The following is a 13,319-nucleotide window of genomic DNA, read 5'->3' as shown; positions in this document are numbered from 1 at the left end:
ATAATTAATTTTGCTAGGAAATAATTAATTTTGCAGATATAAGCATGTGTAACATCAGTCTGTTTATTTACGTTGCGTATGTACACAGTGCTATTTTCAATTTCTTTGGTCCTAATCTCCTCAATAATTTATTTGTGTCTTTCGCTGAGATTTTCTATGTACAAGATAACATGAGGATATGAGAATGCATCGGAGATATCTTTGTTATATAGATGTCAATTTGATATCATATCAATCTGCAAGAAAAGAAATTGCATTAGAATATTCATTAAATTTTAAAACTTTATGAACCGTATTATATATAGAGAGAAATTCGTAATTCTTTATAATTCCTATCTACAATCTCTTTTCTATTTACTTAATTACTGATTTCTGACTAATTTATAACACGATAAAAATAAAAAAGAAAATTGAAATTCTATTATTTTGGAAAGTAATTTATTTAGCAAAATATGACATTAGTTAATTAAATACAAAAAAGGAAATGTTTTTATTTTTATGAGCAAATATAGAATTTTTACTGTAGTTTTATTAAGTAGTAATAATACTTTATTCAACTTAAACGACAGTTTAATTTACTTCCATGTGCGCGCAGCACACTCTTATTTATTTCAATAAAAAGATTTCCAGAATTTGATTGAGACTATTTACTACTTTAAAATATTTTAATACAATACACGCAAGCTATATATACATATATATTTTACACGGAAGACATTGGCTTTACTAGTAAATAAAATTCTTAGTATTCTTTGTAGAATTATAATTTTATATTATATCATCTATTTAAATTTAATAAAAAGGCATTTTACAAACTATACTTTATTGTATAATTTTAATCTAAATCATAACATTTGCTAAATAACATAATTATCGTATTATTTGTTCAATTAAAATTACTTATAATTCACTTTTTATCCCAACTAAATTTATAAATAAATATTCAATTTGTGAAAAATTTTTAACTTTACATCTTTAATATTGCCGTTGTCGTAATTGCTGCAGAAACAGCAATGAAATGTATGGTAAAAATATTTGACAGAAATATAATTTGACTAAACTCTTTACTAAACACATACACATTCTTACGCAGGGTGTTTCCATCCATTCACACGTTGCAATGACCGCAAGCCTCCGTTATTCCACATGCAATATATTACTGCAACTCCCGCCGCAAGAGCGCCTGCAATGCCAGCTTTTCTAACTCCAGCTAAAATTTAATATCATTACAACTCGTTACTAAATATTGTTAATTTCATTAAGGAATTAAAAATAAGTATAATAAATGCAAGTGTCATGTTGCATACCAGGTGATCTGAATACTGCGGCACTTGTGGCAGCTGCGGCTACTGTGTTAAAGCTATCGTCCGTGCCTCTGAGCCAAGTCAGAGCAATTCCAGAACAGGTGTACATTATTGTTATAACCCCGAGCGAATTTGCCATACTAGCACCACCCTTCATAATGTGATTAATCAATCTGGAAGGAAGAAATAAAATATATTTTATTAGAAGTTAAAAATTAAAAAAAAAAAAATATATATATATATATATAAAGACTTACTGTGTTCTTCTTAGTTTGCCAGTTTCACCAGCTATAGACGTTGCTTTGATGCCTCTGTATAAACCCGATGTTCCGCCAATTCCTGCACCGGCTATACATGCTGCTCCAATTTGACTAAAAGCTAACTCAAAGCGGCCTCTTTGCTTCATAGCACCCTCAGGGAATATAAATTCTGGTTGACTGACAGGAAGATACGAGGGATCAAAATTTAAGTATGGACTAAGTGGAGCTAAACCTTGTTGTGAAGTAACTGAAAAAAATTAAAATATTTTAATATAACATAAGGTAAAACTTATTTATTCATAATGTGTTTATATAACTAACTAGTCTTATATGTCTTTTATGTTACAAAAAATTAGTTATATTACTTTCCAAATTAAAAAAAATTTCCATCTTTTAATACCTTTATTGTTTCACATCTCTATAATATTTTTAAATAGTAAATACAAAATTAAAAAATAAATTGTTACAAATTCGTTGATGTAATAAGGTTAGGTTAAGAATATGCTTTGACACCAATTTAAATGATTAAATGAAGAAATAATCATTTATGACAGCATAATTTTAGGAATTATATAACCACACAATTTCCAGTTCTCCATTCGATGATATTCAAAGTAATTTTGTAAGATTTATAAAAAATTAAAAAGACCGCGATTGAAAGAGATTTAGTAGAGAGCTTGCCAAAATACTTATGCAATATTCAAGATCTTCTTATTTACCAGGTATATTAGTGTTGCTGTAATTTCCATTATCGCTGTCACTGTTTTTCGGATTAGTGCGAAAGTCTATCATTTTGTCAAAATAGTTTAAACCTTGTCTATTAGATGAAACACGAGACTTAGATAATCACGAAGAACGAAACACATGGAACCGGACTGAGCATGCCGAGAACGCCGGGTCGGAAATGACGTATCGTCGCAATGATGCAAGATTCATACTCCCTTCGTCATTCAATGCACATCTGATCGTCGAATAAGAAATTTTCTTTTCTAGGAATAAATATGATGTCAAACAAAATCCCTAGAAAACATATTTTCTTATTAGACGTCGCATGTTGGCAAACGATAGAGACAACGTGTATCTTGCTTAACCGTCGTCATTCTTCTGCGCAGCTATTACAAGTTGGTACACCCATGTGCATTCAGTGATTTGGCGCGTTTTGATCATCACGTATCCGCAAACCCTGTCGAGTATTCGTCCTGTAAGTATATCTCTTTAATCTTTACATGTCATCGTTTCGTTATTTAACTGAGTATAAAAGAATACTGATTCTTATCATAGAAACAAATAATTATATCATCTATTAATAAAGAATGTAAAGAAGTGTTAAATCCAACAATGGCTGTGGTCTACTTGACGCTACAAATGCTTCGAAACGTTCTTTCTCTCCTTCTCTCTTCATTAAAAGGACGTTTCGAAATATTTGTAGCGTCAAGTGGACCGCAGCCAATATTGATAGTACAAATCCGGTCTATTTACGCATCAATGAGTGTGACTAACCATTATGCGTCATTTTTTCAGATAAGACAAAATGTCCAAAATACGCCGATTGTCCCTTCGAGGGATACGCAATTTCGGCGATGACAATGAGGACTCGTTAATACGTTTTTCCTGCCCATTGACATTAATTCTTGGGCCAAATGGCACCGGCAAGACCACGATTATCGAAGCATTGAAGTATGCTACTACAGGCGAATATCCGCCGGGTTCGGACAAAGGAAAATCTTTTATACACGATCCTGTATTGGCAACAACTGGCTCGGTATGTGTGTGACTGTAATTATATTAATCTGATTGATATTGTATTTATTATAATTATATATTATTTCTATAAATATCAAATATTATTTATGTCATTTTATTAAATTAAAATAAAATTAAAGACTCCAGGGATAATATCAAACGTAATAATGAAAGGATAAAAGAATCATCGCTATATATACATGCGAAACATGTACAAAAAATGACATAAACACAGACGTTTCTGCCTTTATTAGGCCTTCTTCAATGTGAAATAAATTACAAAATATAGAATTCAAAGTTCATATAATTTCTGACAAATCCATATGCATTTCATAATCAAATAATAAGACATTTAATAAAGTGCAGGAAAATTACAAAACAAAATCGACATATCGTTAACCATCACAACTGATTCTAGCGTTGACTCTTTTGTTCTTTCATTATTATATTTGATATTTTATTAAGTATTTCTTGAATTTTTCCACACTTTTTCTTTATTTAAAACTTCTAAAAGATTTTTAAGAAATAATAGATATCAATTTTTTAAGTGTAATCAAAATCCTTAATAAATATCCTAATAATTAGTTTACATTATTTTTTTAAATTTATAATTTTATGATTTGTCAAGTCTTTTTATTCAATTTTATAAATTTTGAAAATTATGAGATGGATTATTAATAGTATTGTTTTTATTGCCTCATTATCTCTATTGATAGGTGAGAGGTGTCGTTAAAGCAGAAATAGTTGATGCCACGGGAAATACTTACACAGTATCCCGAACAATTGAATCATCAAAAGCAGGGAAAAAATTTAAGACTCTTGACAATACTGTAACCAGAGTTAGCAAAGATAAAAAAGAAGTAAATATACTATACTATTTTGTAGCTTTTATATTTTAAGTTCATTTAATTTGATTCTTTTGATTTTCTAAAACAGAAAGCATCAATAACCAATCGATGCGCTGATGTTGATGCGGAACTCTGTGTAGCATTAGGTGTTTCAAAATCAATTCTAAATTATGTTATATTTTGCCATCAAGATGAGCTTAACTGGCCATTTGATCAAGGAAAGGCGTTAAAAGAGAGATTTGATGAAATCTTTGATAGTAGCAAATTCAATAAAGCCTTGGAGAATATTTCAAAGCTGTATAAAGATTTACAAGGCGACATTCGAAGCTTGAATGCAGAGAAACAGACCTTCAAAGTGTTTGTATCTGAAGTAGAAGACAAAGAAACCAAACTTGAGGATCAGAAGAAGAGATTGGATACTACAAAGGAAAAGATTAATGATATTAATAAGCAGCTTGAGCCTTTGAAGCAGAAAATTGAAGAAGTGCAACAGTTTCATTTAGAGTATAAAAATGTTCAGGCTGAGGAAGGTAAGTTAAGTGGGAATTTATAAAACTATAAATAAAGTGTTTTTTTTTTACATAAATTTTTTACAGAGAAAAAGAAAATGGAATACAACATGCATAAGGAACGATATGAAAAGCTTAAAGAAACTATAGAAAATATCTTTGAAGGAACAACAGAGGAGTTAAATGCACGCATAGAATCTTATGCTACTAAATTAAAACAGAAGAATGATGAAATAACAGAGGTATAAATAAATATGCTTGTAATCATTTTTCTAATTATTCGCGTTACACATCAGTTTGTTTTCAGAATGAAGCTGAAATTAAAAGTATTAGCGGAAAAGAAACTAGGATCTCGAATATCTTAGCGACACGAAGAGAAACCGTAGGTACATTAAAGCAACAAGTAAAAGATCAGGAGAGAAGAATAGTTCGTCGTAATCAATTGTTAAATAATGCGCTAAAAGCATGGGATTTTGATACAGTTGGTTCAGACGTCACTGAAATAGGTATTTGAAAATTTGTAACCACATTGCTTTTTCAATATTAAACAAATATTTTTGTTTACCAAATCTTGCAAAAATTCTATATACAGAGGTGAAGGCTCGTACGAAAAGATTGGAACAAAAGATGCGAGAGGTGGAGCGAGAGGTAGAGGAAAATAGAATGATCATGCTGAAACAGGAAAGAGAATTGCAGAAGGAAGTTGATGTGCTGCGTAGTAACCATTCAAAGATAGAATCGGAAAAAGTTCTCAAGGAGAAGGAAGCAACAGAGATAAGAGATGAAATTGCTGCAGTTCGAAGTCAGATAGCACAGGTAATACATTCTCATAAAAAATTCTAACATAAAAGTATTTAGTTTTTAATGAAGACAATAATTTTTAATTTTTTTAGATTGATGCAGCGGGAAATAAGTTGGAGTCTATCGAACAAAAACTACAAGCAGCAAAACAAAAAGTTGATGAACTTAGCAATGCGTTAGATGTCGATTCTGTTAAAGCTGATGTCGAAAACAAAATAAAAAACAGAGATAAGATTGAAGCGAGCTTAAGCGCAATCGATGATGAGATTTCTTCTTTGCACAAATTAAGCTCATTAACGGCGGAATTCGAGTTAAAAAAGTCAGCGTTGCAAGTTAAAGAAGAAGAATTGGAGAATTTGAAAACCAAACATGGAGATAGCATCAAGACATTGTTAAATATTCAAAAATTACCAGAAACGAAATTGAAAAATACTTTAGAACGCGTTCATCAGCAATTGGTATGTGATTGGTTTTTTATTTAATACGTATTATATGCTTATAAAATCTTATTAATTATAAATTTCAGGAAAAAGAAACGAGTACTTTAACACGCGAGATTCAAGCACAAGAACGCAAAACTACTGCTTTGGAAACAACACTGCGACATGTAAAATCCGACATTGATGGAAAAACAATAGAACTACATCGTAAGAATACTCACATTTTCTTTATAATTTTATATTTTTTAAGATAATTTTGATCGTGTAAGTTCTGGCAATTTCTTTTCAGGTGATAAGGAGAAGATATCTACAGTGTGCGATTACAAAGATTTCAACCAGACTTTGTTGATGCAGTCAAAGATAGTAAAGAATCTTCAGGACAAGAGAGGCGTTTATGCTTATCAAGCTACAGCCTATAAAGAATATATTAAAAAACTATCTGAAAAGGATCCCTGCTGCCCGTTGTGCCATAGAAATTTCGAGGAACAAAAGAAAGCTGCTGATTTAATAAAGGAAATGGAAAGTGATATAATTCGTAATCAACCGGATCGTTTAAAGAAGTGTGAAGAGGAATTAAAGAAGCAACAAGAAAAATACGACAATATGTTGCAGTTAAAACCTATCGTGGAAAAGATCATTCAGTGTGAAGAGCACGATTTGACAAAATTGAAGTGAGTTAATTTAATTATATATTTTTTACACTTTATTTCTATCTTATTTATAATTTGTTACAGTTTTAATATATTTCTGATTTTTTTCCAATTAGGGAAAAATTAGAGAAAATAAAGAATAATACAGTGCAATCAAAAGCGGCCGCTAAAAGTTTAGAAACATCGAAGGAAGAGCCTGAGAAGAAGTTATTGCTATACAAAGATATGATTGGCGATATAAAATTTTGGGATCGATGCATAGATGAAATACAACAATTAAAGAAAATTGTTGATAGTCTCGAAAGTCGAATGAACAATGCTGGTAATGCTAATTATAGGCGATTGTAATAATTTATCATTATCATTATTAATTAATATCTTCTGTATTTTAACAAAAATATTTTTTTCTAGGAGTCAAAACTGAAAGAACCATAGAAGAAGCGCAAGCGCAGCGAGATTCTTTGAAAACATCTCTTAGAGAAACTCGTAATCATATCGAAGCGCTACAGCTTAAATTGAACAAACATAATGACAGATTGCATGATGCTAGAGCAGCATATAATGAGTTACATGAACAACAATTAAAAATCCAATCAGATATGCAAAAGATAAAACATTTGAAAGACAAGCGAGAGGACTTGTTCACGCGAGAAGTTTCTGTAATAGAAATGGTCGACAAGTTACGAGAAGATTTGGCGAATGCCGAGGATCAATTAGATTCCGGTACTAATCAACTGGAAAAAACTAAGGTTCGTCTTTTATAATATTTTCAAATAAGATAATTTGTTATAAATAAATACGAAAGTATCGCGCATTTTATAATTCAACAATATGTAAAGCTTGTGAATAGATATTGAAATTTTTTTATTACAGGCGGACAACTGGCAAAAGCAGGAAGTTGATAGACAATCAACGGCCGAAAGCACTAGACGCTTGTCCGAATTGCATAAGATAATAGACGATGTTGAGTCATTTGTTAATAGCAACGTGACCGCGAATCTCGCGAGATATGAGAGTGAAATAAAGTCTTATCAGGATTCGCTAACAGATCTTACGAACAAGAGAAAAGATGTTGAACAAACGATAAACAAGTTGAAGGAGGACGTCGCTTGTCAAGAAATCGGAAGGAGAGAACTGCTAGATAATATGACGTTGCGTAAAATTAAAGAAACGGTAGAAGCTTTAACGGAACAATACAAGAAATTACGCGAAAAGCTGAAAAATATGAATTACGACGAGATGACGAAGAAGTGGGATCAGTTAGAAAATGAGAGGCAGGTGTTGCTTCGCCAAGTAAGTGATATATTTATATTTTATAATTTGTTTAATTATATTAATATATTGACTGATTCAAAATTGTCTAATTGTAATTTTAGAAAAACGTAGCACTCGGAAATCAGGAAGAATTAGAAAGAGTAATAAAACAATACACGCAGGAGTTGCGAAAAGAGGAATACCGATTAGCTCGTCGAAATTACACCAACAAATGCATCGAGTTAGAAGTAAAATCATATACAAAATAATATATATTTATATCCGTTGTATTATGCAATGATCGAACATGTAATTTCGGATATTTTTCTTAGGTTCAAGAAAACGCTATAGCCAATCTGAAAATCTACAGCAAAGTATTGGACGCGGCGATGATCGACTATCATGAGGAGCGCATGTCGACTGTCAACAAGATAATGAAGAAACTGTGGAAGCACATTTACAAAGGGACAGATACAAGCTGCATCGAAATCTGCACGGAACCTACGGAGGGTGTAGGCAGCAGTAGAAGAAGCTACAATTACAAGCTGATTCAAACTAAACACGGCTGCAAAATGGACATGAAAGGACGTTGCAGCGCTGGACAGAAGGTAATTAGTATTTTGCGTCGAACAATTAACACTCGTAATCAGTGAAACACATTATGTTTACTCAAAACTCGCGATTTTTTATAGGTGCTGGCGTCAATAATTATAAGACTTGCCTTGGCAGAAACATTTTGTAAGGATTGTGGTATTCTCGCATTAGACGAACCAACCACGAATTTGGACGAAGAAAATGCGAACAGCTTAGCAGACACGCTAACTAAGTACGCTTTTACTTTTATCTTCGATGTAAAATTGTATTTAAGCGATTATAAATAATATTAATGTTACGCTGATATTGCAGAGTGGTCGAACTGCGATCAAGACATCAAAAGAATTTCCAGTTGATTATAATCAGCCATGATGAAAAGTTCCTACAGAAGCTTGCCGACTTGAATAATCATAAGAAATTTCATGAACTTTATCGCAAAAACAAGTACGTTATTTAAAAATATGATTCTTTATATCACATTAGAATTAGAAATAACGAATTATTTGTTTTACAGCGGAATGACCGCGGTGAAAATGTCTGATTTTAATGAACCTACAAGTTCTCTGGTTCATCACATTAAGAGTGAAGACGAATCCGATGAAGAAGAGCAGCGTCCTAATCAATTACGAGGGCCTACCAGTTCGTCCAAAAATGTATCGAATAAAAGATACAATTGGGATGATTTTAACGAAGAGGATAGGCAACCAAGTAAAAAGAGATATCGTTTAGAATAATCTGAAGTATACGTTCCATTTTTTATATACCAAATATTTTTTTGTTTATGTAATATGCGTTATTTATTATTCTGTTTTCTTTGAAGATACATATGTATATTTTTTGTCCTTATATTATGTTCTTTTGTCCGTTACAGGGCCGGATGTACGATTTTGTGGCCCCTAAGCTATGACCTTAAGGAGGCCCTCATCTTATTAACAAAAAATACATTTTTTTTAATCTTTTCTATGTATATACTAAGGAGGCCCCTTTATAATGTGAGGCCCTAAGCTGTAGCTTATCTAGCTTATGTGTAGATCCGGCACTGGTCCATTACAATGTGTATTACAGTGTATTTGTAATATGTTGATATTTATTTAGACGAAGAAAGAGATAAACGGATAAAAGATGTAAAAGATGTTCTGAAAGTATCATATATGTAATAAGCAAACATTATTTTTCTACGTTTGCAGAAATATAGATGTTGGTTCTAATAAATTTATTTTGAAATTTATGATATCGAATTATGCACATTATTATTAAGATCGTATTTTATATTAATACTCTGCTAATATTTATAAGCTGATGCCAAGCAGTTCTAAATAATTGTCGCATCGCATCGCATAATCTATTAATTTATTTAGTAATTAGTGTCACGAAAGGGACATTATATTTTTTTCCTTACAAAGGCGTTAAAAAGCGCCGAGTTTTCAGCTGGGGACCGGCAATTGAAGCGAGAAAATCAGTCGAACATATAACGAAAATCAATCGGGAAGTCGGCCGCGGGCGGGCGTTCCGGTATTGTCTCTCTCTCCGACGAGAGTCTCGATGACCGCTATAGTTAGCGAGTTATCGCGAATCGAACGCCTGGAGGGAGCCGGCACCGTAATAGGCTGCTGCTGCTGCTGTGCTGCTGCTCGGGGAGCCGTAACGTCATAATAGAATAGCGATGTTAGTAATACCATCGCGCCGCCGCGACTGGAGGCAACCGGCCGGGCGATTGACTGGCCCGACGCGGCATAGCGAGTCTAACCAATTTGCATAGCATTGTGTACTCGTTACGCCTCCATCTGCGCCCGCACTCGCGCACGCATACACACCAGCCGTGGTAGCGATATCAGCACCGGCACGTCGGCATCCTTCTTGAACGCGCCTCCTTCATCATTATCCTCCGTGTGTCTCTTTAATGTATGCATGCATACTTTTAGTTATTAATTTATACTCCGTTATTTTATGCTTTACTTTTTTCTAACATAACTCAAAGAGATTATCAGCAATATTTTTTAATTCAAAATATTAACTTTTTATTCAAAAAATTGTTTTCTGTTGTTTTTTTTAGATCTACATTGCTCCATTTAAAGGTTCTTCAATTTCTACATGCATAATGTCATTTATTTCTTTTTTATTTTTGATATTTTTAATACTCACAACTTGTATTTTTTTAATATATAATTCAGGTAATTCATTAGATAAAAAATATTTTTTAATTTAAGGCGTTACTTTCTGAAGAGAAGGATTGTTTTCTAATGCTTCCGATTTGCATCGCTCTAATTAAGAATAAAAAGTCAGAGGAAGAAAGAAGAGATGCGTCGGATGAAGTGAAGCTTGACAATAAATTGATTCAATAGACGTGGAACACTCTGGTATTTAAATTAATGCATGGGGGTTGCATTTCTGCGTGCAGTAGCAATTGCTGGGCGAAGCGGCGCCGCTATCCCGACGGCGAAACCGACCGCCGCACCGTTCCAGCAATCAGCGCCCTGGGAGAGCCGTTGAAACCGCGGAAACCCCCAACTCTATTATCGTTTCTGGTATCGTTATCGTTATTAGCCGCTCCATCGCCCGGCCATCGTACACCGGAGAGAACGGAACTACCCGCGCGATCATCGGCTTCACGTGAGACCGTTTGTGGGCCTCAGGTCTCCCGAAAATCGATATTTCCACAGGGGGATACTTCGGATTTCCAAATATTGTGTATTTCAATCCGAGACAAAGGAAAAATATCGGATTTGATTTAAGTTTTTCACTTGTAATTTTTCAGGATTGGTTATTTATATTTTGAGGAACATGTACTGTTGAAATGACTTTCATTGCGCTTCAAGTTTCAGGGTAAGAAAATTGAAAATAATAATTTTTTATAGTCAAAATTAATATTTTTTATCGCGAATTGTTTCAAATTGTTGAAATCTTTTAATAATCTTCAATTTTATCATTTTTATCATTATCTTTTTCTTTCATGAATCGCACTTGTTTCTTCGCGTTGCATTCCGAACCTCGCACCAGCATTCTTGAATACGATTACGTGTTTTGCCGAAGAGCTTCCGCGCTCCGAATTAGCTTGATGCCTATTCATCGGCAATAGTCACGATTGATTGATCGCGTTGTTGTGCGACCGATGCGGTGCGCGATTCGCGGTTCAAACTATCTCGCCGAGCAATTGGAGAATAGAAATGTAGCGAGAGGATCATCTCCCCCGGCCTCTATCTCCGATCCGCTTTGATCTCTTTCTCGCTCCGACCCCACGACGAGGGCAGGGGGGGAGAGGACGGGGTTACCGTCCGCACCCCCTCTTCAAAATATCAACTAAACGATAACCGTATTTATTATTTATTCGGCCGCCTCGTTTCTCCCTTCACGTGCCGCGTCCCCAATTTTGCAAAGTAGTTTTTCAAAGAATTCAGCGAGCGGCCTGCATCGCCCATGAGACGGCAAGGATGTGTAGGGCAGAAAGTGCTTGGATAGGCGATATAAGGGCTTTCAATTTCTCGGGATTATCATATTCTATATGTATTTTTGCGGAATAAGCGATGCCCGTTAAGGGACGACTATTTATTATAAATAAGTTGTTATAAATTATAGGAAATTATTCCTTGAAGTGTATTTTTATTTCATTTTAATAAATTCAAAGTTCAGAATTTAAAGAGAAAATAAATGAAAAATTTATATGCTTTTTGTGCAAAATACACAGTGATTGCGTTTAATACAGCATTGATTTAGCGAATTAAAAATTCATCACACGTTATACGTTGCGAAACATTAATACAAGATTACTCAGTTTTCTGTCCGTAAAAAAAGCGGAAATCAATTTGGAGATTTGCGCACAGTGTATTTGCCAGTGGAAAAAAAAGGAACAGGAATACACTGACGGATCGAAGTGAGGTGAGGCGAAACGTACGGCTCATCCCGGCTGTTTCGGTGGAAATCGAGTCTCGAACAATCCCCGATAGACAACGAGCAGAAAAGAAAGACATCCGATAGATCGGGTTATCGAGATTAACGTGAATGTATCGAGCCCGTGCGCGCCTTCCTTTGTGCGGAGGATCGAAGGCGCACCCGTCCAATCCAACGGATATCAATTACTCCGTTCGACATTGTATTTCGATATCAGAACGGATTAGACGTGCCCGGTAGGATTCGAGAATTTCCACTTAATTCTGATTCATGAAATAAGATTCGCGCTGTGCTTCGGTAATCTTTGAAGTTTCAATTGATTCTAGCGTGAATCACAAAACAATTATGAATAAGTAAAAAATTAATTTGATTAAGATTATTAGAAATATATATATATATAAAATTAACTTTTAAATGTAAGAATGTAAGATATTTTGCTTACTTAGTTTTCGATATTTCGTAAAGTGTCAAATCAAATTCAATAAACAAACGTAAAGTCAATATCGATGACATCTGTCTGGCTTTCCGATGTAGTCTCGCTCGAATCTTTATCCTTCACGATCCTTGCTCGTCCTCGCGCATTACATTCTCCCCGAGATCAGACGCCACTTTTCTTTTCCGTTTCCTACGCTCATTCTCCCGTCCATGACCAAGTCCCCGAGGATAAAGGGATCAGAAGGAAAAAGGGGGATATAGATTGACACTCGAATTCCACCGGTAAAGGATCTCTTCTTCCGGTCGGTCATTTTTCTTACCCTCGTCACACACTCTCTCGCTCGAGCCACCCTTACCGGCGCGGAATCCGGCTCGCGGTTTAACAAACTAGATTCATCAAATTCGACAGTGATCGTCCATCCGTTGGTCGCTCGATTTCTCGTTCCGGATTTCGCGCGCATAAGGTTTCACGCGGCGCGATTGGAATACGTAACTCGCGTAACGTCGCGTCGTAAATCTTCACGCTACAATATTTCTGATGTGCTTTCAATTCATACAATTAGCAGGATTTACATTTTAGATAATATATTGCAAAA

General features: G+C 34.3%; 2 protein-coding genes across 3 annotated transcripts; one reads left to right on the top strand and one right to left on the bottom strand.

The window, feature by feature from the left end:
- Positions 1-39: 39 nt before the first annotated feature.
- Positions 40-2,472, bottom strand: Tim23 (translocase of inner mitochondrial membrane 23). Of its 2 annotated transcripts, none has more exons than XM_012366449.2 (5): positions 2,284-2,472; positions 1,562-1,811; positions 1,308-1,477; positions 1,090-1,210; positions 40-236 (listed from the first exon to the last, which is right to left on the bottom strand). In XM_012366449.2, exons 1-5 carry the CDS (start codon positions 2,354-2,356, stop codon positions 227-229), a joined length of 624 nt encoding a protein of 207 aa, XP_012221872.1. In that variant the 5' UTR covers positions 2,357-2,472; the 3' UTR covers positions 40-226. The 2 variants fall into 2 exon arrangements, with proteins under 2 accessions (XP_012221872.1, XP_012221873.1); XM_012366450.2 differs by having other exon boundaries at positions 1,080-1,210; positions 2,284-2,470.
- Positions 2,473-2,611: 139 nt separating this feature from the next.
- rad50 (DNA repair protein rad50) lies at positions 2,612-9,631 on the top strand. Its single transcript, XM_012366524.2, has 19 exons — positions 2,612-2,765; positions 3,086-3,326; positions 4,024-4,167; positions 4,244-4,685; positions 4,752-4,906; positions 4,972-5,170; positions 5,257-5,480; positions 5,558-5,923; positions 5,992-6,112; positions 6,195-6,576; positions 6,672-6,877; positions 6,967-7,304; positions 7,429-7,848; positions 7,932-8,057; positions 8,142-8,417; positions 8,502-8,635; positions 8,716-8,847; positions 8,918-9,111; positions 9,275-9,631. The coding sequence occupies exons 2-19, from the start codon at positions 3,096-3,098 to the stop codon at positions 9,301-9,303; spliced, it is 4,119 nt and encodes a 1,372-aa protein (XP_012221947.2). The 5' UTR covers positions 2,612-2,765; positions 3,086-3,095; the 3' UTR covers positions 9,304-9,631.
- The last annotated feature ends 3,688 nt before the right edge of the window (positions 9,632-13,319 follow it).

Source organism: Linepithema humile, chromosome 4 (genome assembly GCF_040581485.1).
Source record: "Linepithema humile isolate Giens D197 chromosome 4, Lhum_UNIL_v1.0, whole genome shotgun sequence".
Lineage (NCBI taxonomy): Eukaryota > Metazoa > Arthropoda > Insecta > Hymenoptera > Formicidae > Linepithema > Linepithema humile.
This window is presented reverse-complemented; position numbering and strand designations above follow the sequence as displayed.

Bases quoted from the DNA above. Each gene is read 5' to 3' on its own strand.
- rad50 (XM_012366524.2), top strand. From the start codon at position 3,096: ATGTCCAAAATACGCCGATTGTCCCTTCGAGGGATACGCAATTTCGGC. The intron at 3,327-4,023 runs GTATGTGTGTGA...CTCTATTGATAG, and splicing joins TATTGGCAACAACTGGCTCG to GTGAGAGGTGTCGTTAAAGC. The intron at 5,481-5,557 runs GTAATACATTCT...TAATTTTTTTAG, and splicing joins TTCGAAGTCAGATAGCACAG to ATTGATGCAGCGGGAAATAA.
- Tim23 (XM_012366449.2), bottom strand. From the start codon at position 2,356: ATGATAGACTTTCGCACTAATCCGAAAAACAGTGACAGCGATAATGGA. The intron at 1,812-2,283 runs GTAAATAAGAAG...AATTTTTTTCAG, and splicing joins CAGCAACACTAATATACCTG to TTACTTCACAACAAGGTTTA. The intron at 1,211-1,307 runs GTATGCAACATG...ATTAAATTTTAG, and splicing joins CGCAGTATTCAGATCACCTG to CTGGAGTTAGAAAAGCTGGC.